At 38.3% G+C, this 27,283-nt stretch overlaps 1 protein-coding gene across 2 annotated transcripts in view; it reads right to left on the bottom strand.

The window, feature by feature from the left end:
• SLC25A36 (solute carrier family 25 member 36) overlaps positions 1-26,743 on the bottom strand; it is a 41,863-nt gene extending 15,120 nt beyond the window's left edge. Inside the window, exons 1-4 of one of the 2 annotated variants that reach the window (XM_046001609.1) lie at positions 26,434-26,737; positions 9,989-10,153; positions 5,318-5,395; positions 2,274-2,374 (exon numbers count right to left, since the gene is read on the bottom strand). In XM_046001609.1, coding sequence (XP_045857565.1) covers positions 2,274-2,374; positions 5,318-5,395; positions 9,989-10,153; positions 26,434-26,474 — 385 coding nt within the window. In that variant the 5' untranslated portion in view covers positions 26,475-26,737. Of the gene's footprint in view, positions 1-2,273; positions 2,375-5,317; positions 5,396-9,988; positions 10,154-26,433 lie in introns of both variants that reach the window. The other variant, XM_046001610.1, reaches the window with a different exon arrangement.
• Positions 26,744-27,283: the final 540 nt, after the last annotated feature.

The following is a 27,283-nucleotide window of genomic DNA, read 5'->3' on the forward strand; positions in this document are numbered from 1 at the left end:
AATGTGTATGCTGTTTGATGTGGCAAAATCTTATAGGCAATATCATTAAAGTCTATTTTAGTGCACTTTTTGATACCAAAGTGACAAGGTTAGCATTTTTTTTTAAAGAGCCAGTTAAAAAATGGTTTTTCACATGACTGCCTCTAAGTACTTTGTACCCCCAATTCATATTTAAAAGACTTCTAAAAATGATCCTGAAGAAAAACCAGAGCAATCTGGTCCAGATAATTTCAAGAACAAAGGGGGCAAAAGGCTACCTTAATGACTTTGCATGGGATCTTTCAGTTTCACCAACAATGTAGTTATGTATAAAAACTGCAGAGCTAAGTGTTAATGCTCATGAATAGTGCAAGGAAGCTCTGATAGCACAATTCTCAGAAAAATGTAACTGCAAACACATGAAAGAGGTACTTTCAAATTACACAATAAGTATATAGTGCGATAATCTGAGCAAGGTTAAGACCATCAATTTATAAAAATTCAAGGAGTTCAAGTTGGAAAATAGTTATCAATATAAAAACAAACTATGAGTTGATATTTGTACACACTTGAGAGAAAAGTGCAAAATGACAATTCCACCGAAATTCTTTACCACATGATACAAAAATAGTAATAAACTCTGATGAGATATTCTAATGAAAAACAAAGTTCTACTGGAAATTAAGATATTCTGAAATCCTAAACTTGCATTATTGAATATATAACAACTATCCTCTACCAAAAATGTCTGCTCATCTATTTTCTGGACATCAAGTCTAACAAAATGAACAAAAAAATTAACATTTCTTTAACAATTTTCTGGGGTTAAAAAATTGGTAGTCCAGAAATATATTCTTAAAGATCCTAATACAGCAGTTATATAGTTTGAAATTAGCCATTAATTTTTACCTTATACCCACTCAAATTTGAAGAGGAAAAATCTTATCTGTATTCAACAGCTATAAAAAGTAAATTAAAAAAATTCTAGTTATAACTAGATGATGATCTCTATGGTACTAAAGAACTAATTCTCAAAATCCAAATCTTTGTAGAGCAACCTACATTCTAAGGGTAAGGTAAAAGGAAATTTGCATAAATTACATTAACTTGCCCAAGATCTCTCCTCATGGATAAATAAGACTATTTCACCACCTTGACCGCTAAAGTTTTTACATTTCAGCTTTAAAACTTTGATGAGTCAGTCAATTACCAAATATGAAAAGCCTTGAAAATAATTTGTGAGGTATATAGTAGATATATGGCTAGTGACCCTTTCAGAAATTAGTTATTCCAACTTACACTTAGTTCGTTAAAGTATGTGGTTCAAATTGATCCAATTTATTTCTAAACAGAAAATGGTTAACAGTTTAAAGCACTCATTATTAAACACATCATTGACACTCAATTTATGGCTCAACAGTTGATAAAAGTAGTAAAAATTTGCTTTATAGTCATAGCATAATTTGGAAACGTGACATATGGTTAAATATACAATGAATCTCAGAAAACTGCAAATAATGAACCAAAGGTCACGGCTTTGTCTAACACGCATTGCAACAAATGATTCCAGAACCAGACTGGTCAAATCAATCTCCTAGTTTATCTTTAAGGCAGTATAGAGGCCCAGAACTAGTTGCTTTAATTCAGAATCATATATTCTCAACAATGATAGAAGAGTCCCTGGAAAACATTTCTATAGCAAGCATGTACACATAGCCAGTGCCTAAATTTAAGTATTAACTAGTGTTATTTATATGGGATGCTAAACATATTTTTCAAAATACATACATTACAGTATCTCTCAGTTAGCAGTAATACATCACAAAAATTTCAGCATTTGAGCACAGGACAAAATGAATACTTTACCAAGAACTGCCGGCACATTTCAGACAGAAGCCAAAACATGCAGCAAAAAGGGAAAAGGCACTAACAGAAATTGAGGAGAGAAGAGTAAATTACAGCTGCATAACTTATTTATAGTGTAATTATGGTTGGATTCTTTAAACTGTCAAAGTGATCACTAAATATTCAGTGGACTACACAAGACAATGTAAATATTATACTACCTGTATGCTATCACAAACTCCTGATTACAAAAATGCCAACTTAAAACAGATTTTAAGTATACCTTCTGATCAAATTTACTGTAATACTAATAAATATTAAGAATCATATATGTAGATGCTAATCAATGAAAAGCACAATGTCTTAACTACATAATGTAAAATCATAATTCAACATTAAGTCTCTAGGTTTTGGAAAAATTTTTGCTTTTTAATATTTTATATTCATACCTGCCATTGCAGCTGAAATCATGTGTACCTGGGTAGAATCCGGATCAAATACACCATTCAGCTTTTCCTTGCAGTTTGAGTAAGCAGCAAAGTATATTGCTCTAAAATAAAGATTTAAATTTTATCAATAAGCATGTTACGGAATTCTAAGATTTAAATGACAAGTAAATTCATCTTTCTAATTTTAGAAAAATCTAAAAACAAAGTCTTAGCCACATTCTCATGTAACATCAGGATAATTTACATATTTTTTCCATGTAGATTCTGAAGTACAGTTTGCACTGACTCATTAAAAGACAAACTTCAATGTAAAGTTCCTCAAATGTAAAACATCCTCCAACAAAAACACCTACCACCCTGACCCAACACTTTACATCAACTGACTGACTGAAATAAAGACTATTTGTATAAGAGATGTTTCAAAACATATGAATAAGGCTGGAAGGCTTAAATGGTAAGGTTAAATTAAACACACGAGTAAATATGGTATAAGCACTTTAAAAATTGCTAAATATATAATTATTATGATTAGTTGATATTAATATAAAGATACTATTAATATATAATATTTTTTAAGTGGGGAGAGGGTCGTAGAACTGACCCAATTCATCAAAGTATGTTAAACAATTCTGAGATACCGTGGTATATTCTAATCTATATTACACAGAGTAGTTCACAGTATCCTTAAACAGACAAAATAATTCCAGAAGAAATGAGCCCCATCTGGTCATGTGTTCTACGTTTATAAACATTCCATTACATCTGTAAATATTTCCCCTCTTAACTTATTGACTATAATTTCATGCATCCCCACCACCTCCTCATTGTTTAGCTTTCCAGGCTTTGAATTATTTGCTTGCAGTATCAAATCCTTTTATTTCCCAACATAACAGGCAAAAGCACAAATGAGGACAGTCTCACTGTTGTGCCTTTTTTAATGTGCTGAAGAAAAATGGAAAGTTAATATAATTTAAAATGAAACATACTACATTAGCAGCAAGAAAAACAAATAGAATACACTTAATGACGAATTGTGAAGAGGTATAAATAGCACATTCCTAGAAATAAGTAAGAAAGACCTTTTAATGAGAAGATAGGCAACGAATATATAAGGTAATTCACAGTAGAGATACACAAATGGAAAATCATTACAAGAAGGAAGGTGTGACTGCACCCAAAATTAAATAAATGTGTATTAAAACAGTGAAAATAGGGGCACCTGGGTGGCTCAGATGGTTAAGTGTCTGCCTTCGGCTCAGGTTCTGATTTCGGGGTCTTGGGCCGGAGCCCCACGCTGGGCTCCCTACTTAGTGGGGAGCTGGCTTTTCCCTCTCTCTCTGACCCTTCCTCCCCACCCTGCTTGTGTTCGCTCTCTAATAAACAAATAAAATCTTGAAAGGAAAAAAAAAACAGTGAAAATCATGTTTAGTCTATTGGACTAGTATTATAAGACATGAATAGTAACCAAAATGAGTAATATGTGATAAAGAGTAACTAATCCACTACTTGAGAATAAAAAAAATTGCCTTTCAGAAGGCAATTGAGTAATATTAATTTCAAATGTGTATATGCTTTTATACAGAAATTCTACTTACAAGTAACTATTCTAAAGAAATACACTTGCTTAAGATAAAAGATAAAAATAAAGCTATGTTCACAAAACTACTGCTTTCAACAGACAAAATGTGGAAATAAACCTAAAGGTTTATCAATAAGGGAATGCTTATTAATGATAGAGTTGCCACACTATGTGATTAAACAAAAACTACGTATTTTGATGGAAAAAGCTTCAAGACAAATTTGGTGAAATATTTTAATACAATTAAATGAACGTAAACAATAATTAAGTATACATGATATGCATTTTACGTACAAAATAAGCCAGAAAAATTAAAAGACTATACACGCCAAACTTTTATTAGTAACACTTATCTGTGCGGAGACGAGTAAGTGCCTATGAGAAGGCATATAGCATGAGGGGGTGATGTGTTTAAGATGGAATGTCAGCCTTTACGCTATACATTTTTAATTTTTACGGTAAGGATAAATTTTTTTAAGATTTATTTACTTATTTGAGAGAGCGCATGCGCATGTGCGGTTGCGTGCACAAGCGCGCAAGTGGAGGATGAGGAGCAGAGGGGGAGGGAGAAGGACAGAGGCAAAGAATGTCGAGTAGACTCCACACTGAGCATGGAGCCCCAAGCCAGGCTCCGTCTCATGACTCTGATATCACAACCCGAGGTGAAACCAAGAGTCCGACGTTTAACTGACTGAGCCACTCAGGTGTCCCAAAATAAATTTTTTTTTTGAAAGATTTTATTTATTTATTTGACAGCGGGAGCAGGAACACAAGCAGGGGGAATAGGAGAGGGATAAGCAGGCTCTCTGCCGAGGGAGCCAGATGAGGGGCTTGATCCCAGGACCAGAAGATCATGACCTGAGCTAAAGGCAGATGCTTAAAGACGAAACCACTCTGGCGCCATCTCCCCCAACAGGTAATTTTTCAAGAGAGAAAAAAGCCCATGAAACTTGAAAACCGTAAATAATAAGACATGTATCCAGTACATGGGACAGAGAGAGCCATTTTCACTCTGAATGGGAACTCTACAGTATTTTATTACAAAAGCAGTAAATCTAAGATAAAAAGGTATCAGAGAAAAATGACAAATTAATGTATTAATAAGGCCTTTTTGGCTCTTTTAATAGGTAATAAAATTATTCTGTCTAGCTTATCCTCTAAGCCAAAAAAAAAAAAAGGGTTATTAGTTCTAGAGATCTAGGTATTCCTCTTTCACACTGCTGGTTCCCTTAGTATTCTCTGCCTTTTGAACTTGGTTCAAAAACTGCACCACAGTGATTTCACTAAGATGTCCTTTGCGCTGCCACACAAGGAAATGGCCCAAGCTTTTACATGGTTACTAGATACCTGTTTTTATACCATGGTGCTTTATCCTTACCACCTTGACTTCTCTTCAGCATCTTCCACCATTAAACTTGAAACAATAAAGATTGCCACGATTTTAACTTAAAAAAATTATTTTTACCTGGAAGGAGCCACCCCCACTAAATTGGGACCTAATCCTCTGAACAAGGAACGAGGCCCTTCTTTTTCCAAGATCACTCTGAAAGAAAAAAATATTATTTAGAAAGGAATGTCCTTCAAAGTCTAGTACTTTATTTGTATAGCAAACGTACGACTTTTAAACCTGTCAGTTTCTGCTATAAGGTTGTGCTGCTCTGCTCAGTTTTTCTTACTTATGAAAATCTGTTTTTCTTGACACAGCATAAAATGATAATCTTAAATGATAATAAAAAGAATTCTAATCAGATTAGATTCTTTTCTAAAAGTTTTAAAGACTACAGTACAATTTCTACATTTTCATACAATCATGTTCTTGTATGAACATGATTATCTTCAATATCCTCTTTATAATCTTTACCAGCAAACTCAGTTCCCAATCAAAAATGTTCTTTTCTATCTAGTATTTGAGGTCCTTTCTTGATAATCAGACAACTCTCTCAGTAATGCAACATTACCTCATTCAATCATTCCAATGAAATGCTGTCAAAATCTGGCAACCTATCCTCGTTTAGGGTACCAAAATAGGCAGTTACCACATCCCCCTTTATTTAGTTAACGTTTACTATACTGATACTTACTGCATAAAAACTAAGCAGAGTAAAAAGACAGAAAAGAAGGTGAGACACCTGCTAATGAGAAATTTGATGTGCAGTTGCGGAAAAAAGAATTACACTGAAACAAATAATTCAACAGACTATATTAATAAGCAAATACTATACAAGCTAGATACATATGCCCAGCAGAGAAAGGAAGAGGCATGTCTAAGTCCTGGAAGGCTTTCTGAGAGTGAGTTATTAATTAAGCTTGGAAGTGAGAAGAAACAGAAAATGGAGAAAAGTAAGTATTTTAACCTAGAGTTAACAGGCTAGGGCAGTGGTTCCTAACCACCTATGTGCTTAAGAATGATTTCTTTAAAGACAATTGAGCATAATGGTTAAATAAGGGCCTGAGATTTGGGGCCAGACTTCTTAATAAGGAGACCAATTTTTGTAAATCACTAGCTGTAAGAACTTAAGTAGTAACTTTTCTCTTATCCTTATTTTCATCAGCAGTAAACAGAAAAACAGTATTCTTTTTTTGAGTTGCTGTGAGGAATAAATAAATAAATAAACATATGAAGAACTTAGAAGAGATCTGGCTCCCAGTAAGTACTTGATAAACCTTAATATTATGAGCATTTGTTTAAAACGCTTATTTCTCTGATCTCACCCTCCCAAGTATTCTGATTCAATAGGTATAGGACAATGCTCAGTAATTTGCATTTTTACCATGTTTCCAGATGACTGACACAGGTGATACAGAACCACATCTGATAAAACTAGATTAGACAGAAGCAGAGTTCAAAATAACAAATAATGGAGAACATTTTGAAGATTCAGTGTTTGTTAGCCTTTTCTGTATCATAAGTCTCACTGCAAAATTAAGGTAAATGTTTTTTTAAAAACAAAAACAGAAACAAAAACAAACATATTTGTTGGGGTGCCTAGATGGCTCAGCTGGCTAGATGTCTGACTTTTGGTTTCAGCTCAGGTCATGGTCTCAGGATCATGGGACTGGGTCATATAGGGCTCTGTGCTCCGCAAGAAATTTGCTTCAGATTTTCTCCCTCTCCCTTTTCCACACACACTTGTGCATTCTCTCTCAAATAAATAAATAAATAAATAAGATCTTTAAAAAGAAATACACATTTGCAAACACAATCCTGCATACAATTTCATGTAATTTATAGACCTCCTGAAGTTCACCCTAGGAAACCAAGAGCCCGGTGGGGGGCAGGGGGAGGGATTTCTAAAGTTCATGGGTAAGCCATGAAATGCTTCACTCACTAGAATGGTTATAATAAAAAAGTCAGACATAGTAAAACAAGGGTTAGTGGGGGTGCCTGGGTGGCTTTAGCCCTGAGTTGATGGAGTCTACTTCAAAAACAAAAACCAGGGTTAAGTCTGTGCAGAAACTGAAAATTTCATTCATTGGTGGTAGGAATGTAAAATGATGCAGCCACTTTGGAAAATAGTGTTATAGTTCCTCAAAATGTTACAAGTTATTGTATGACCTAGCAACTCTGCTCCTAGCATATCCCCCCAAAAATGAAAACATACATCTCTATAATAGCATCATTGAGAATACTGCAAAGTGGAAACAAACAATATCTATCAACTGATGAGTGGACAAACAAAATGTGGTATATATCCATATAAAGCAATACTTGACAACAAAAAGATACTGTTACAACATGGATCAACCCTGAAAACATGCTAAGTGAAGAAATCAATCACAAAAGACTGTGTATTATATAATTCCATTTATATAAACTGTCCAAAATAAGCAAATGTATAGTGACAGGAAGCAGTTATAGTTGCCTAGAGCTAGGGGATGGAAGCAGAGAGAAGGGAGTAAATGAGAAGTGACTATTAACAGATATAGGTTTATTTTGTGATGATGACGGAAACGTTTGAAATTTGGAAGGTGATAATGGTCGCACAATTCTCTGGATATACTAAAAACAAATTGTATACTTTACATGGGTTAATTTTATGGTATATAACTTGCACCTCAAATAAAGATGTTAGGGGGGAAAAAAGCAATGAAACAGATTGCTTTGGACAGAGTCCCTGAGTAGGGAAACAATGGGATTGAGTAAAAAGGTATTAAGGCAGAGAATGCAAACTTAGAAGTCACCTATATACTAATGACAGATGACACATGTTAAACTGACTCTTAACAGAGGGCCAGAAAAACTGAGAAATTAAAACAAAGCTGAGAGGGATTCCTACTACTGCTGAGAAAAGTGAGAAGGCAAAACCACTGAAAAAGAGAAAAACAGAATAAAAAATATAATACTACTGTGGGGAGCCTGGGTGTTGGTTAGGCATCTGACTTGATTTCAGCTCAGGTCATAACGTCAGGGTCATGAGATCTGAGCCCCACAGTGGCTGTGCGCACTCAGCTCAGAGTCTGCTTGTTCCTCTTCCTCCGCACTTGCTCCTACCTCTACTTGCATACACTCCTGGTCGCTCTTAAATAAATAAAAAAATATATACAGTACTGTTTTAAAGATCAAAGAAAGAAGTTCAGGAGACGTAATAGTGGTAATAAAAGACAAAATCATGATACTGAAATGACCTATTATTAACAGATAAAATATTCTGTTTTTGCCAAGATATTATTAATCTGATAATACTCTTATCAGATATTCATCTATAATTACGGCATTTTATTTATTTATTTATTTGAGGGGGGGAGGGGCAAAGGGAGAGAGTGGCTCTTAAGTAGTCTCCACATCCAGCATGGAGCCCATCACAGGGCTACATCTCACAACGATGAGATCATGACTTGAGCTGAAATCAAGAGTCAGATGCCTAACCGACAGAGGCACCCAGGTGCCCCTGTAATTACAGCATTTTATTTATTTATTTTTAAAGATTTTATTTATTTGAGATACAGAGAGTGAGTGAGAGAGTATACAACCTGGAGGAGGCACCTAAGGAGAGAGAGAAGCAGGCTCCCTGCTCTGCAGGGAGCCCAACCTGGGACTCAATCCCAGGACCCGGGGATCATGATCTGAGCCGAAGGCAGACGCTCAACTGACTGAGCCACCCAGGCACCCTATAATTACAGCATTTTCATCCAAAATTGTTAACAATTTTATTCTACCTATCATGTACTAGGTAAACTGAAAAAAGAAAAGACTGATGAACTCTTGGTAACTAACGTAAACACTCAGTACTGAGTTTATTTGCTGCCACAAAATAAATACTACTGAACTAAGTTCAAATAGATTATGTACCAAGTGACCTGATAAGGCAGATACAAGTTACATACCTAAGTTAGAACACATAAAACCAATCTCAATAGTTTGAGATTTTAAATCCAATGTGCAATATGGGGCGCCTGGGTGGCTCAGTGGGTTAAGCCGCTGCCTTCAGCTCAGGTCATGATCTCAGGTCCTGGGATCGAGTCCCGCATCGGGCTCTCTGCTCAGCAGGGAGCCTGCTTCCCTCTCTCTCTCTCTGCCTGCCTCTCTATCTACCTGTGATCTCTCTCTGTCAAATAAATAAATAAAATCTTAAAAAAAAAAATAAATAAATCCAATGTGCAATATAATGAAGTATGGTAAAATGTGAACAAAATCTTTTTCAAACCACCAAGAAATGTCAAACAAACACTGAATCACCTCTTAAAGTCAGTAGAACACTGCTTTAAATTTCAGTTATGTTTAGGTTACATAAAAATCACAGATTGCCATTAAGTGGATGTACTTACTGTGTCAATACTTGGAAAGTTAAAAAACACACAGAAAGAGTTGCAATTTAACACTATCACATTTCAAAGACAAATAAATGATCCAAATAGGACACTTAGAATACCTTCAGAAAACAAATCCACTGACTAAATATAGAAAAATAATCCAAGTACACATGATTTGGAAGTAACATTACATTTTATATCATCCAACTAACTGTTCCTCTCCATTAGGGTTTATCATTTCTGATGAATATAATTCAGAGTAACTCTGTTAATAAGTTTGTAAAAAAGCTTCTTAAAATGTGGCAGAACATAAACAAACAAAACATATGGCTATCATTAAGGTAAACAGACTAAAGAAAACAAATTCACGAAAATTGTGCCTCACTTTAGGCAGTGGAGAGGTCCAGGAGACACTACACGGTTGACACTGGCTCCAGCCATGGTGTTCAACTGAACTTCAGAGATATAAAGCGTCACAGAAGATGACTGCAGCCGTGTTTTTACAACTTCCAGTGGACATGTCAGAATAGCTCCTACTGTACCACCACATCTACGAAAAAATGAAAGGAACAAATATACTTACTCCATAAATTAGTACACACATTTAGACTGTATAATGAGTGGGCAACTGGGGCTTCACCAAGGTACTAAAATGTTAAATTTTTTATTTTAAAAGACTAAACAATTTTAATGTTTATTTGACTGCATACACCTTTAGTAGCTAAAAAGAACTGAACTTAATATTTATAATTTACTGGAAGTCACATCATAGTTTTAAATAGTATCCTAAGGGTTTATTCGGTGCTCCTGGCCAGATATTATTTGTGGTTGTTGACACCTCGGTCATTATCTGAAGTATATCCTATCCCTCAAACTCCTCTATCTTTCAAAACTCAAGCTATGGTCTTCAAAGCAATAAAAATTAACCACTGATGGATAATCACGTTTCCTATTTTAAATATTCAAACTCAGAAGTGTTTTGCTACAAAAAATTATATTTATATCTCAAAATCAGTGGATTAGGCCCACATGCAGAAATCTGTACAAAGCAGATAGGCTTAGCTAGAAGAATCCAATTTAAAAACTGGGGATGCCTGGGTGGCTCAGTTGGTTGAGCTGCTGACTTCGGCTCGGGTCATTATCCTGAGGTCCTAGGATCCAGTCCCGCATCGGGCTCCTTGTCCAGAGGGGAGCCTGCTTCTCTCTCTGTCTCTGCCTGTGACTCTGCCTGCTTGTGCTCTCTCTCTGACAATAAATAAATAAGAAATCTTAAAAAAAAAAAATACAAAAACTGATCATCAAAACAAAGTAAAAGCTCTAAACAAATGACACATTTAAACTTTTTCAAGGAATTTAAGAGATAGGCTGAGTAATTATTCTTTTTAAATGCAAGAATGGGAAATAATTTTCTCTTAAAGCACTAATAACTACCCAGTGAAATCTCGTGAAAACTTGAGAACTGCTTTCTAGGCAGAGGAAAATCAAGAGCCCCTTACCACTCTCTCTCTCTCTCTCTGCCTACTTGTGATCTCTCTCTGTCAATTAAATAAATAAAATCTTTAAAAAAAAAAAAATTGGGGCACCTGGGTGGCTCAGTGGGTTAAGCCGCTGCCGTCGGCTCAGGTCATGATCTCAGGATCCTGGGATTGAGTCCCGCATTGGGCTCTCTGCTCAGCGGGGAGCCTGCTTCCCTCTCTCTTTCTCTCTGCCTACTTGTTATCTCTCTCTGTCAAATAAATAAAATGTTTAAAAAAAAAAAAAAAAAAAGAGCCCCTTACCAAAGAGTCAAAGCGAAAAGTAGACTAAATCAGAAGTAACCTGAACCTCCAAATGGGCATGAAAGGAAGAAAAAGAAAAGCAGCCCACCACAGAAATATACTAAACAATTCTACCTCTAGAATAAATTAAAAAAAAAGTGTATGTGCCTATTACATAGTAAAAAAAAAGCAGCATGGCAACGCTATTACGCCCAATAAAATTTAGAACAAATTATTTATAAATATACAAAATTTAGGACTTATATATAAAATATATAAGTATTTCATACTGATGTAACAGTACATGCCATCAAGAAAATAAAGCTAAAACAAATTTTATGCAACAAAAGTGAAAAATACAACTTAAAAACAGAGAACATTCATATGCATATGGATGCAAATAAACCCTGAAAGATGTTTTTCAAAATCATTTATCAGGGAAATGCAAACAACCACAATTAGCTACAAGGATACATCTATTAATGGCGAAAACTAAAAAGAATGAGAAAGCCAAGTGCTGATAAAGGCCAACTGGAAATCTCATACATTGCTGATGAGAATGCAAAGTGGTAGTCATTTTAGAAAATGGCTTAAAAAAAAAAAAAAAAAAAAAAACCCCAAAAGACAGCCTGTTGATTTCTTATAAAGTCCCACTCTTAGGTGCTGACTCAGGAGAAATCCAGATATATGTCTTAATAAAGGCCTGTCCATGAATACTCATAGCAGCTGTATTCTTGAAAGTCCAAAACTGTTAACCTAAATATTTACCAACTGATGAAGGATAAACAAGTTATGGTATATCAATATAACAGATTATTACATTCTGTAAAAAAAAAAAAAAGTAACAATCTGGATGAATCTCAAAAGCATTATGCTAACTGAAAAAGTGAGGGACAAAAGCCTTTATTAGGACATTTTCATTTTAATGACTTTTTGGAAAAGGCAAAACTAGAACAGAAATGAGGTCAGTGATTACCTAGAGGTAGTGGAGTACATAGGAACTGACTGCAAAGGGCATGGAGGAATTCTTGGGATTAAAGAAATGTTCTGTATCTTGATTGATTATAATAGTAGTTACAGGACCTTATACATTACCAAAACTTACTGAACTACACATTTAACAAATTTTATTTGGTGAATGTTATTGTATGCCTTGATAAATCTGATGAAAAAACTGAGTATGTGAAAACTAGTTAAGTATATGCACTACCTGGAATTGAATACAGTGTTAAAATTTTAATCATAATAAACTTAGTGTTTCCTAAAAACTCCACTTAGTTTTAAATAGGAAATTTTTAAAAAATTAAAAAAAAATTAAAGCCCAAAAAGAAAGATCAAAACCATAATTCTATTGTCAGAAATCAACATACCAATTAGATAAATAGTAGGCCTATAAGAGATTTGAAACAAAATTAACTAGATTAAGGGAGATCCCATACTCAATAAATAAGGAACAGGTATAATTTTTAAACAGCTATGAAAGAGGCTTAAAACCTCATTACAGTTGACTCCCAGACAACATGGGGGTTAGGGGAACCAACCTGCCCCACACCCCATGTAGTTAAAAATCCACATATAACTTTTGATTCCCCCAAAACTTAACTTCTAACAGCCTACTACTGACTGAAGCCTTACCAAGAAAATAAACATGTAACATATATTTTGTATATATATTATATATTTTATTCTTACTATATAAAGCTAAAGAAAATGTTAGGAAACTACATTTACAGTACTATATTTATTGAAAAAAAAATCTGCATACAAGTGGACCGTATCAGTTCAAATCCATGTTGTTCAAGAGTCAACTTTATATAGAAGACCACAATCTACTGGGGTAAAACAGCCTTGTTGTAAAGATGATGCATGATATTACCCATGTAAAGTATTTCATGACATGGCACACATTAATATTAGCTACTGAAGTTATCGGCATCTATTACAGATAGCAGTAACAGAAATTCCATCATAATTTTTACAAATACTTTATGGCCAGACCACAGACAAGATGCTATGATTCCTTAAGGAACAATTTAAAAGTAATGTTTAAAACTTAAACAATTCTCCCTCTTAAAAACAATTCAACAAGTAATGAGGATCTAAGTTACATAGAGCTGGGGAATGGTTTAAGTGGGTGTACGCACAAGCACTTAGGCTGTCCTGAAGCAATTTTATGTTATGAAATTCAATAGGTATGTAAGCATAGGGGTGACACTCCAGTATCTCTCTTGTCATTTTTTATCTTCAAGCCATTTAAAATTACTATGCATGCTGAAATCAGAAGAACTGATGCAGGGAACAAAACTACTAGAGTCAAACATTTAAAATCTCTCCTTATGAAAACAGGGTTAACTATACATTATTTCCTCTCCACGTAAAAAATCGCATATTTTAAAGAAATATGCCACAAGGACAGAGGGAGCCAGGGAAGAAATGAACAAGACCCAAGATTTCAAGCAATGAAGCATACAGGAAGGGATTTATAAATGACTTACTAGCAAAGAGGCAAAAAGAACTGCAGAAGGAAATACGGAAGAAAAGCCCTGCAGAATCTCAGAGGCCTGAAGACTAGTGCACAAAGTACTCAAGATGGAGGTGAGGCAAAGAACTGAAAACAGAAGGACTGGCTGATAGGCTATAGAGCAAAGGGGTGATATCCAGGTGGGATCTACCCCCACTCCCCACACACTGAGTGAAACGATATTCCCAGGCAGAAGCCTAATTCTCTAAAGAACATGAGAATTCGGGGCGCCTGGGTAGCTCAGTGGGTTAAGCCTCTGCCTCCGGCTCAGGTAATGTTCTCAGGGTCCTGGGATCAAGCCTAGCACCAGGCTCTCTGTGGGAGCCTGCCCCCACCCCCACCCCTGCCCTCGCCTGCCTCTCTGCTACTTGTGATCTCTCTTTCTTTCTATCAAATAAATAAATAAAACCTTAAAAAAAAAAAAAAAGGAACATGAGAATTCAAGAATCTCTGAAGTCACGCTTCACGGGCAGAATCAATAGATTCCAAAAAAGCAAAACAAAAACCAAAACAAACCCCTACACCAAAGTGAGCTACTATAATCTTTTAAAATATAAAGATCTCATCAACTTTCACAGAAAGATTAAAGGTTTTTTAACAAAGGAAATGTCAAAATAGTACCAGAATTCCCAATTGCAGAAGATTATGGATTCTAGAATTCTATACCAAACCTACCTATCAAGGAGAAAAAATAAATACACTGCAGACAAATAAATATTTAAGAAATTTCCTACCTTATACCTTATTTTAGCTACTAAAGAATGTGTTGTACAAGTTAAGAGATTAATCTAAAAAAGAGGAGGGAATATTCCAAGTTATTATGTTGTACACCTAAAGCTAATACAGCGTTATAGGTCAATTACATCTTGATAAAATGGAGGTGGGGGTGGGGATTGAATTTAGGAAAAGAATGAGTAACCTAGGAGAGGGAGAAAGGAATCCCAAGATGACAGTGAAAATGTCAGGCTCAGAAAATAACCAACCCAGAAAGGATTCACATAGTTCAGAGGGATGAAGATCTTCAGGAAAAAAAGACAGATGAATATATTTGATGATATGAAACTAAATATTCAAGTACTCACATAACTAAACAAACATTTTGAAATGTGTAGCAATTATTAACTCCAAGGGGAGGAAATGAAGATATTTAAGAAAGAAAAGGTCAACAACGGAGCCCTCCAATCAACGATACACTATCACAGTAAGCTAAGCATTATCTACTGATTTAACTAAAAAATTGTTATGTAACTAACCATATACTGAAAGGACAGAAAGAAAGGAGAAATAGAGAACTGTATAACTAAATCCTCATCTTTTCCTTTTTAAAGATTATTTATTTATTTGAGAGATAGAGAACACAAGCAGCCAGAGCAGCAGGCAGAGGGAGAGGGAGAAGCAGGCTTTCTTATGAGCAGGGAGCCCAATGTGGGGCTCAATCCCAGGATTCTGGGATCATGACCTGAGCAGAAGGCAGCCCCTTAACCAACTGAGCCACCCAGGCGCCCCCTAAATCCTCATCTACCAGAAGTCAAAGTATGAAGAAAATTCTACACAGCTAAGACAATAGGAAGTTCCCACTAGGAAGGAAATGTGGGAGGAGAGGAGTTGGGGAATGCTGTTTAATAAAAATCTTACAGCGGCTTTTTAAAAAATACTATATGCATACATTTATTTTTAAAATAAACTTAATCAAAAATTTATCAGTTTTTCTGAAAGACTTTGCAAACACCAAACCAGCTCTACAGGAACTACTGAAAGGGGTCCTCTAAGCAAAGAGAGACCCTAAAAGTAGTAGATCAGAAAGGTACAGAGACAATATACAGTAACAGTCACCTTACAGGCAATATAATGGCACTAAATTCATACCTCTCAATAGTTACCCTGAATGTTAATGGGCTAAATGCCCCAATCAAAAGACACAAGGTATCAGTATGGATAAAAAAACAAAACCCATCTATATGTTGCCTACAAGAAACTCATTTTAGACACGAAGACACCTCCAGATTTAAAGGGAGGGGGTGGAAAACAATTTACCATGCTAATGGGCATCAGAAGAAAGCGGGGGTGGCAATCCTTGTATCAGATCAATTAGATTTTAAGCCAAAGACTATAATAAGAGATGAGGAAGGACACTATATCATACTCAAAGGGTCTGTCCAACAAGAAGATCTAACAATTTTAAATATCTATGCCCCTAACGTGGGAGCAGCCAACTATATCAACCAATTAATTACAAAATCAAAGAAACACACCAATAATAATACAATAATAGTAGGGGACTTTAACACTCCCTTCACTGAAATGGACAGATCATCCAAGCAAAAGATCAACAAGGAAATAAAGGCCTTAAATGACACACTGGACCAGATGGACATCACAGATATATTCAGAACATTTCATCCCAAAGCAACAGAATACACCTTCTCTAGTGCACATGGAACATTCTCCAGAATAGATCACATCCTGGATCCTAAATCAGGTCTCAACCGGTATCAAAAGATTAGGATCATTCCCTGCATATTTTCAGACCACAATGCTCTGAAGCTAGAACTCAATCACAAGAGGAAATTTGGAAAGAACCCAAATACATGGAGACTAAACAGCATCCTTCTAAAGAATGAATGAGTTAACCACGATTATTAAAGAATAATTGAAAAAATTCATGGAAACAAATGATAATGAAAACACAACGGTTCAAAATCTGTGGGATGCAACAAAGACAGTCCTGAGAGGAAAATATATAGCGGTACAAGCCTTTCTCAAGAAACAAGAAAGGTCTCAAGTACACAACTTAACCCTACACTTAAAGGAGCTGGAGAAAGAACAAGAAAGAAACCCTAAACCCAGCAAGAGAAGAGAAATCATAAAGATCAGAGCAGAAATCAATGAAATAGAAACCAAAAAAACAATAGAAAATATCAACAAAACTAGGGGCTGGTTCTTTGAAAGAATCAGTAAGATTGATAAACCCCTGGCCAGACTTATCAAAAAGAAAAGAGAAAGGACCCAAATAAATAAAATTATGAATGAAAGAGGAGAGATCACAATTAACACCAAAGAAATACAGACAATTATAAGAACATACTATGCGCAACTCTACGCCAACAAATTTGACAATGTGAAAGAAATGGATGCATTTCTAGAGAGATATAAACTATCACAACTGAACCAGGAAGAAATAGAAAACCTGAACAGGCCGATAACCAGTAAGGAGATTGAAACAGTCATCAAAAGTCTCCAAACAAACAAAAGCCCAGGGCCAGATGGCTTCCCAGGGGAATTCTACCAAACATTTAAAGAAGAACTAATTCCTATTCTCCTGAAACTGTTCCAAAAAATAGAAATGGAAGGAAAACTTCCAAACTCATTTTATGAGGCCAGCATCACCTTGTTCCCAAAACCAGACAAGGACCCCACCAAAAAAGAGAACTACAGACCAATATCCTTGATGAACACAGATGCAAAAATTCTCACCAAAATACTAGCCAACAGGATTCAACAGTACATCAAAAGGATTATTCACCACGACCAAGTGGGATTTTTCCAGGGCTGCAAGGCTGGTTCAACATGTGCAAATCAATCAATGTGATAAAACACATTAATAAAAGAAAGAACAAGAACCATAGGATATTCTCAATAGATGCTGAAAAAGCATTTGACACAGTACAGCATCCCTTCCTGATCAAAACTCTTCAAAGTATAGGGATAGAGGGCACATACCTCAATATTATCAAAGCCATCTATGAAAAACCCACCACAAGTATCATTCTCAAACGGAGAAAAACTGAAAGCTTTTCCGTTAAGGTCAGGAACACGGCAGGGATGTCCATTATCACCACTGCTATTCAACATAGTACTAGAAGTCCTAGCCTCAGCAATCAGACAACAAAAAGAAATTAAAGGCATCCAAATCAGCAAAGAAGAAGTCAAACTATCACTCTTCGCAGATGATATGATACTATATGTGGAAAACCCAAAAGACTGCACTCCAAAACTGCTAGAACTTGTACAGGAATTCAGTAAAGTGTCAGGATATAAAATCAACGCACAGAAATCAGTTGCATTTCTGTACATCAACAAGACAGAAGAAAGAGAAATTAAGGAGTCAATCCCATTTACGATTGCACCCAAAACTATAAGACACCTAGGAATAAACCTAACCAAAGAGGCTAAGAATTTATATGCAGAAAAGTATAAAGTACTCATGAAAGAAATTGAGGAAGACACAAAGAAATGGAAAAACGTTCCATGCTCCTGGATTGGAAGAATAAATATTGTGAAAATGTCTATGCTACCGAAAGCAATCTACACATTTAATGCAATCCCTATCAAAATACCATCCATTCTTTTTCAAAGAAATGGAACAAATAATCCTAAAATTTATATGGAACCAGAAGACCTCGAATAGCCAAAGGAATATTGAAAAAGAAAGCCAAAGTTGGTGGCATCACAATTCTGGACTTCAAGCTCTATTACAAAGCTGTCATCATCAAGACAGCATGGTACTGGCACAAAAACAGACACACAGATCAATGGAACAGAATAGAGAGCCCAGAAATAGACCCTCAACTCTGTGGTCAACTAATCTTCGACAAAGCAGGAAAGAATGTCCAATGGAAAAAAGACAGCCTCTTCAATAAATGGTGCTGGGAAAATTGGACAGCCACATGCAGAAAAATGAAATTGGACCACTTCCTTACACCACACACAAAAATAGACTCAAAATGGATGAAGGACCTCAATGTGAGAAAGGAATCCATCAAAATCCTTGAGGAGAACGCAGGCAGCAACCTCTTCGACTTCAGCCGCAGCAACATCTTCCTAGGAACATCGCCAAAGGCAAGGGAAGCAAGGGCAAAAATGAACTATTGGGATTTCATCAAGAACAAAAGCTTTTTTTGCACAGCAAAGGAAACAGTTAACAAAACCAAAAGACAACTGACAGAATGGGAGAAGATATTTGCAAATGATATATCAGATAAAGGGCTAGTGTCCAAAATCTGTAAGGAACTTAGCAAACTCAACACCCAAAGAACAAACAATCCAATCAAGAAATGGACAGAGGGGGGCACCTGGGTGGCTCAGTGGGTTAAGCCTCTGCCTTCAGCTCGGGTCATGATCTCAAGGTCCTGGGATCGAGCCCCACGTCGGGCTCTCTGCTCGGCGGGGAGCCTGCTTCCTCCTCTCTCTCTGCCTGCCTCTCTGCTTACTCGTGATCTCTGTCAAATAAATAAATCTTGGGATGCCTGGGTGGCTCAGTGGGTTAAGCCGCTGCCTTCAGCTCGGGTCATGATCCCAGAGTCCTGGGATCGAGTCCCGCATGACCTCCTTGCTCGGCAGGGAGCCTGCTTCTCTCTCCACCTCTGGCTGCCTGTGTGCACGCTCTCTCTCTCCTTCTGACAAATAAATAAAATATTAAAAAATAAATAAATAAATAAATCTTTAAAAAAAAAAAAAGGAAAGAAAAGAAATGGACAGAGGACATGAACAGACATTTCTGCAAAGACATCCAGATGGCCAACAGACACATGAAAAAGTGCTCCACATCACTTAGCATCAGGGAAATACAAATCAAAACCACAATGAGATATCACCTCACACCAGTCAGAATGGCTAAAATTAACAAGTCAGGAAATGACAGATGCTGGCGAGGAAAGGGGAACCCTCCTACACTGTTGGTAGGAATGCATGCTGGTGCAACCACTCTGGAAAACAGCATGGAGGTTCCTCAAAAGTTGAGAATAGAACTACCCTATGACGCTGCAATTGCACTACTGGGTATTTACCCTAAAGATACAAATGTAGTGATCCGAAGGGGCACGTGCACCTGAATGTTTATAGCAGCAATGTCTACAATAGCCAAACTATGGAAAGAACCTAGATGTCCATCAACAGATGAATGGATAAAGAAGATGTGGTATATATACACAATGGAATACGATGCAGCCATCAAAAGAAATGAAATCTTGCCATTTGCAACGACGTGGATGGAACTAGAGGGTATCATGCTTAGTGAAATAAGTCAATCGGAGAAAGACAACTATCATATGATCGCCCTGATATGAGGAAGTGGAGATGCAACATGGGGGGTTAGGGGGATAGGAGAAGAATAAATGAAACAAGATGGGATTGGGAGGGAGACAAACCATAAGTGACTCTTAATCTCACAAAACAAACTGCGGGTTGCTGGGGGGAGGGGGGGTTGGGAGAGGGGGAGTGGAGTTATGGATATTGGGGAGGGTATGTGCTATGGTGAGTGCTGTGAAGTGTGTAAACCTGGCGATTCACAGACCTGTACCCCTGGGGATAACGATACATTATATGTTTATAAAAAAAGTAAGAAATAAATAAAAAATTTTAAAAAATTATCAGTTTTTTTTTTAACAGCAGTTTTTGGTTTTTTTTTTAGAAGATTTTATTTATTTATTTGACAGACAGAGATCACAAGTAGGCAGAGAGGCAGGCAGAGAGAGAGGGGGAAGCAGGCTCCCTGCCGAGCAGAGAGCCCGATGCGGGGCTTGATCCCAGAACCCTGGGATCATTACCTGAGCAGAAGGCAAAGGCTTTAACCCACTGAGCCACCCAGGTGCCCCAACAGCAGCAGTTTTTAACTGGAGAATGTGGCTGATACTTCTGAGACCTATTCACTGGACCCCAAGAAAAATGGTATGCAAGTGTCTTTGACTGACTTACTCCAAAAAAAATCCAGAGTCTTAACCACTGCTTATCATTTCCATCCTGGTCTAAGCCATTGGTCTCTGTTGTAATTCTAATTAGAATTTATTATATGACCCATGCTCCTACCTCAGAATTTCTACTCTTGCCATTTCATCGTCTATTCTTGCCTTGAATAGAAGAGCCAGTTACTACCTCACCTCTTTATCTTTGCTCAGTTGTCACTTCTCACTTATGTCCTCTCTGATCACCATATATAAAATCTTTCACACTGACTCTTTAGCCACCTTTCATGCACTACTCTTCTCTACAGCCCATACTGCCCACTTAAAATACTAAGTATTGGGGCGCCTGGGTGGCTCGGTGGTTAAAGCCTCTGCCTTTCGCTCAGGTCATGATCCCAGGGTCCTGGGATCGAGCCCCGCATCGGGCTCTCTGCTTGGCGGGGAGCCTGTTTCCTCCTCTCTCTCTTTCTCTGCCTGCCTCTCTCCCTACTTGTGATCTCTATCTGTCAAATAAATAAATAAAATCTTTAAAAAAAAAAAAAAAAATACTAAGTATTTTATTTACTTTATCTTCTGTATTCCCTGATGCTACAATGAAAGCATCAGGAAATCAGCAATTTATATCCACTTACCACAGACTGTCTTCAGCTCAGGTCATGATCCTGGAGTCCTAAGACTGAGTCCCACATGGGGCTCTCTGCTCAGCAGGGACTCTGCTTCTGCCTCTGACCCTCCCCCATCTCCTGTTCTCTCTCTCAAATAAATAAATAAAAATTTTAAAAACTTTTTTAAAAAAGGAGGTAGGAAATAGTGTATTTGGCCCAACTTCCTTATTTTGCAGATGAGGAAACAAAACTCCTGCAAGGGAAAATTAGTTGCTCCAAGTTGAGAGTCAACTAAAGAACAAACCAAATCTGCTGATTTTAAGTCCAGCTCTTTCCCTTTCAAATCTCTGAATTCAATTCCACAAGAACTATTTTACATGATGAAGACACAGTATATCCACATGCACAAACATTTCACAGAATACTATTTTTAGAAGAATGGTCACAAACCAACTAAATTGATTTTATAACCCACTAATCGGTTGCTATACAATTTGAAGCATGCTGTTCTATGCTAAATTAGATGCAATTTAGCCAGGAAGGATATAAAGGGAAAAATGTGTTCTTCTGGGTTTTTTTTTTTGGGGGGGGGGGGTGTTAGTGAGGAGGGTAGGGATGAGAGGAAGAATGGGACAGACAGGGAGAGAGAAAGTCCTGAACAGGCTCCAGGTCCAGTGCTGAGCCTGACACACACTTTATCTCACAACCCTGAGATCCTAACCTGAGTGTCAAATCAGGAGTCGGACGCTTAAACAACTGAGCCACTCAGGCACCCCTCTTCTGTACAGTTATTATTACACATCTTAAATAGCTTGTGAGTAGAGATAACTTCTACCTACTGGTCAATTTAGTGCAAGATTAAAGCAGCATACTACTTAACAGGTGGAGGCTAGGGACAACACATTCTCAGCTTCAAAACTAAAGGGATAGGAGTACAACTAAAATATATTAAATATATACTGTGTGCCTCATTTATTAATCTACAAGATTTTGGACAGCACAATTATTTTATTAAGCAAGTCATAAAACAATTAAAAGACTAGAAATTATTTCTTAAATATTCTATATAAAAACCATAATATTTAAAATTATTTTTAGCTTTACTCTATTCTCCCACAAAGAAAGTTTCTTAACAATGAATACAGATTTAAATCGTTTTACTATTTATAATAAGCAAACTCTACATGAACACTGATTTGCCAATATAATGCTTTAAAATATTAGCAAGATAGGGCGCCTGGGTGGCTCAGGTCCTGATCCCAGGGTCCTGGGATCCAGTGATCAGGCTTCCCGCTCAGCAGGGAGTCTGCTTCTCCTTCTCCCTGCCTGCTTGTGCTTGAGTTCTCTCTTAAAATACAAAATCTTAAAACAACAACAATCACCACCAAAAAGCCAAAAACTAGCAAGATAGAAATGTAGAATGTAGGGGGGCTAGGAAGCATCCAGGATCAAGAAGGCCACATGGAAGATCCTGTCATTTACAACACAAATGAATATAGAAGACATTATGCTAAGTGAAATAAGCCAGACACAGAAAGAAAAAAATGGCATGATCTCACTTTTATATAAAATCTAAAGTCAAATAAGAAAGAAGCATACAGGGTAGTCAGCAGGGGCAAGAAGGTGTGGGAAATGTTAAGGTATTAGTACAAATCTGCAGCTATGTAGGATGAATAAGTCTAAAGTTCTAATGTACAGCATAATGACTAAAATTAATACTACTGTACTGAATACTGGAAATCTGCTAAGAGTAGATTTCAGGTGCTCTCACAAAAAATGGTAACTACACCAGATGTTATGTCATAATCTTTTCACTATGCATACATATTATCATATCTTCATGCTGTATACCTTAAATATACACAATTTAAAAAGGCCATGTGAAGAAGCTCCTATGATTACCTTAGTATGAGATACTAAAGGCTGACAAGGGTGACAAATGCATATAGAGGCTTTCTAACATCCAATTATCCTCAAGTCTCTCTGGTTCTACATTCTGAACTTCCTCTCACATTTCCCCTCACCATCCTCACTCCAAGTGCCTTAAGCAGGCCTTCACTTCCTTTTTGCCTTGTAATGCTCCTGCATCCCTCCGTCCATGATGTGGCCAATGAGTTAAGATCAGTTGTTTATAAGTAAGTTTGTAAGTTGTAAGTTTGTAAGTTAATTTCCTACTAATAATAAAGTACTAAGTTGTAGTTTTATTGTTTTTTATTTTTTGTAGCTTTACTGTTAAAAAAAAAGTTCCAATGCAAAGTTGCTTGCTCATTTTTTTTCTTTTTTTTTTTTTTTAAGTGCTTGCTCATTTTCTTTAAGTGCTTTGATTGGCAAAGAATTCCAAGGAAAGAACAGTCAAGTTTGATAGCTGAAGAGCATACAAATTCATTATTCTATAATATCAAAAACCTAGAAAGGACAGTTTCTAAGGTTTATTCCTTCTATCTGAGACAATCTCTTCCCAGAAAAAGAAAAAAGCAAACTGTCTCTTGGTGGATAGCTGACCCAAGTCTACATAATATATAGTTCTATTAAAGAGTTTAATATACAAGTAGTCATTAAAAATACAGCTTAAATTAAATCTTACTTACATCCTTTTGGCAGGATGTTAGGAGTTGCCTCCATAACACAACTGACCTAACCAACGATCTTATAAACTCTGAATATTAACCCTGGCAAAAAATATAATGGGACCAAAGGGTGTCTTAAAGAAAGCATAAGTTAGGAATGTGACTGTGTCACCCACATCCAAGGTCCAGCTCTAGTCTGTTGCAAATGTTCCCGATTTAATAATACAGCTACCAGACCACTGGAAATCTCCAAGATTCTGATACAAGAATTCAACATCTTCAATTAAGAACAATGTAACGGACGCAACCCAACTTCATTTCCAAAAGGTTACCATACAGACCTCCAGGATATTCTATAATATTGGCGTTATGTAATATAGAGCTGAAAGGACCTGTAGAGATTATTTACCTCTCATTTTACATGTATAGAAAGCTGTTTGACCTTGGGTAAATCAATACACCTCAGTAATTTTCCATATTTTTAAGGGGCTGAACCAGATGATCTTTACCATCCTAGTCCTAATATTTCCCTAAAAATGATAAACCAGGGGGTAAAAAAAAGATAAACCAGGTTTTATTGCAACAAATTATGCAACCACATATAACTATAAACCAAGAGATACAAAGGAATTTACAAGGCTGATCACCTATGTTGTGTCAAGCTTTATTCCAGTACCTCATTTAATACTCTAAATCACCTGCAAATGCTAGGTTCTTTGGGGGAGGGGAGGCTTCTAAATCTACTGGTGTTTAGATGCTGAAAAACTCCATTTCTTCTCTTAAAGAAAAAGCTAACCAGGAGGTCCTCTACATGCATTAGTAACAAAAAACTTACAGGATCTTAATCCAAACAGGGAATTTAGTGCAATCAAGCTAACACATCCTACTTTTAAAAAAACTTGATATATGAATTTTGAATGCAGAGTAAAAGAAATGTTAGGACCTGGAAGGGCCTTAGAGATCATATAGCACACCTTCCTCAATTTACAAATGAACCCAATTAAAATAAAAGGTTTTGTCCATTTTTCACTCAAATTAAAATAGTGGCCATGGGACGCCTGGGTGGCTCAGTTAGGTAAGTCGCTGCCTTCGGCTCAGGTCATCCTGGGATTGAGTCCCGCATCGGGCTCCTTGCTTAGCAGGAAACCTGCTTCTCTCTCTGCCTCTGCCTGCTGCTCTGCCTGCCTGTGTTCTCTCTCTCTCTCTGACAAATAAATAAATAAATAAAATCTTAAAAAAATAAAAAAATAAAAAAAATAGCGGCCATAAGGAGATGCGCAGTCTCCTTTCAGATATATTACCTCAATTACATGAGGAAGCCTGATAATTTGCCTAACAACACATATTTACAAGAACATCTACATGGCCAATTTTTTTTAAAGATTTAATTTGCCAATATTATTGGTTAACGTATCAGAAATATGGATTACTGGCAAAAGTGTCAGAAATATGGAAAGTAAACTCCGTCTAAACTTTGTCTCACGGATTAAAAGGAAAATATTTTTTATTCCAGACCAGTGGCTGGCCCATGACTAGTGTACAATAAAAGTTTGTTGACTGAATGTGCCAACCCAAAGAAAAGTATTACCATCACTGGCAATAAAATCTTAAAGTGGCCGACTGAAAAACAAACTACGCTTTAAGGGGATGCGACTTTACATGGTCATATAGACATAAAAGAGCCTCAGCATAATTCACCGCAGCCATTTTTTGATGACTATGATCCTACAGATAAGCAATTCTTACACTTAAAAATGCTAGGATTCCCCAAATAATTTGGAAGGAACAAACCTAAAAAAGAGGCTCAACTGGCTCAACAAAGTATCTGTAGCATTTAGGTTGGCAATCAGGGAGGCTTTAGTCTTAGTCGTAATCTCATACACACAGTAACTATCGCCAAAGCATTTGACCTCTCCCTACCCCCGACTTTCTCCTTTAAGCAGACGAAGAGCAGAAGGTGCACACGAGGGCTGGTTTTCGATAAAGAATTTGAACCCAAAGGCAATGCCGCTTTGCACTCATCTTGCAACCTGGAGAAGCTCGGGAAGAAAATTTTCCAAGACCGAGGATCCTACAGCTCCAGCGGTGAGCAGTGAAGTCTCCCCGCGGGTGCGGGGCGCCCTCCCCCAACCCCAACCCAGGGGCCACCCGCGCAACGCGGGCGGGGAAATCAGCTCCCCGAGGTCCGAGGTGGGGCGTGAGCTACGTGAGGAGGCCTCGCAGCCGGGGCGGCAAGGAGGGAGGGAGGAGGCGGTCCCGGCGCCCATTTTGTCCTGGGCCTCCGCACCTCCGCCCCGTCCCCCAGACCTAGAAACCTCCGCGAGACCTGCACCACGCTCCTTCCCACGGCCCCGCATCCCGGACACGCGCTAGGCCGCGGCGCGCGGCCCCGGTCCGCTCGGTGCCCCCCAGCCCCCGCCCGCGACTCCTCCGGGTTGCAGCTTCCGCCTCAGCCATGCCGCGGCTCCGCGGACCCCAAGGCTGATGTCCCGCCCCAGCTTCGTCCCTCATCTTCCCCCGCTCCGCCGGGCCTCAGCCTCCTCAGCACGCCCCGCTCAAGCCTCCTCCCCGCTCCCCGCCCGGGCCTCGCCCTCTCCGCCCAGCGGGCTGGAGCCCCCTCATTCCTCTGGCCTGCGCGTCAGGCCTCGGCCTCAGCCCAGCACCCTCGGCCCCAGCCTGCACGCCCTGTCTGGACCGTACCCCCCGGCAAACAGATGCACAAGCGTGTCCCTCTGGGTCATTCTCTCTTCCGCATGTCCTCCGAGTGCTGAGGCGGGACGCAGATCCGGCCACCGGCGACGGCCGGCAGCTTCGGTCCCGGTCTGGAGCCTCACGGCGCCCCGGGGACTGCGGGGGGCCGGCTAGCGGAGACGCGGCTGCAGGAAGCAACGGCGCGGCCCTCCCCGCGGCGCTGCAGCCGCGCCGCCTCCTGCTTCAGCTGGGCGCCCGCGACCTGGGCGGGAGAGCGGCGCGGCGGCGGCGGGGCGAGGCTGCGTGCGGGGGCTGTGATATTCCGGTGACCTCCGACATAAACAGAAGCTTCCATTGGCCTGCGCTGCGTGACGTCAGGCGGCCAGCACGCCGCTTTCACGTGATCGCCGAGGGTGGCTTTTTTTTTTTTTTCCTTCAATGAAAGGGACCGTGAGGCAGGGCGGAGCGCGTGTCCTGAGGGTAGTAGGTCACCGCGCTACTGCATCTAATCCCGGGCGGGGAGGCTGCACCGGTGCCACCTGGGCCCTGCCCGACTGGCTGACCCAAGCCCGACGCCCCAGCCCAGACCACGTGAGAAACCGTCTGGACTCTCCGTTCGCCAGCTTGCCGCCGGGTCGCTGACCTTTTTTTTTTTTTTTTTCTTTTAAGATTATTTTTTCTTGGGGCGCCTGAGTGGCTTAAGTGGGTTAAGCCTCTGCCTTCAGCTCAGGTCCTGATCCCAGGGGCCTGGGATTGAGTCCCAAATCTGACTCCCTGCCGAGCTTCCCCCCCTCTCTCTGCCTCTCTGCCTACTTGTGATCTGTCAAATAAATAAATAAAATCTTAAAAAAATATTTTT

The sequence above is a fragment of the Meles meles genome, chromosome 4 (assembly GCF_922984935.1).
Source record: "Meles meles chromosome 4, mMelMel3.1 paternal haplotype, whole genome shotgun sequence".
In the NCBI taxonomy this organism is placed as follows: Eukaryota; Metazoa; Chordata; class Mammalia; order Carnivora; family Mustelidae; genus Meles; species Meles meles.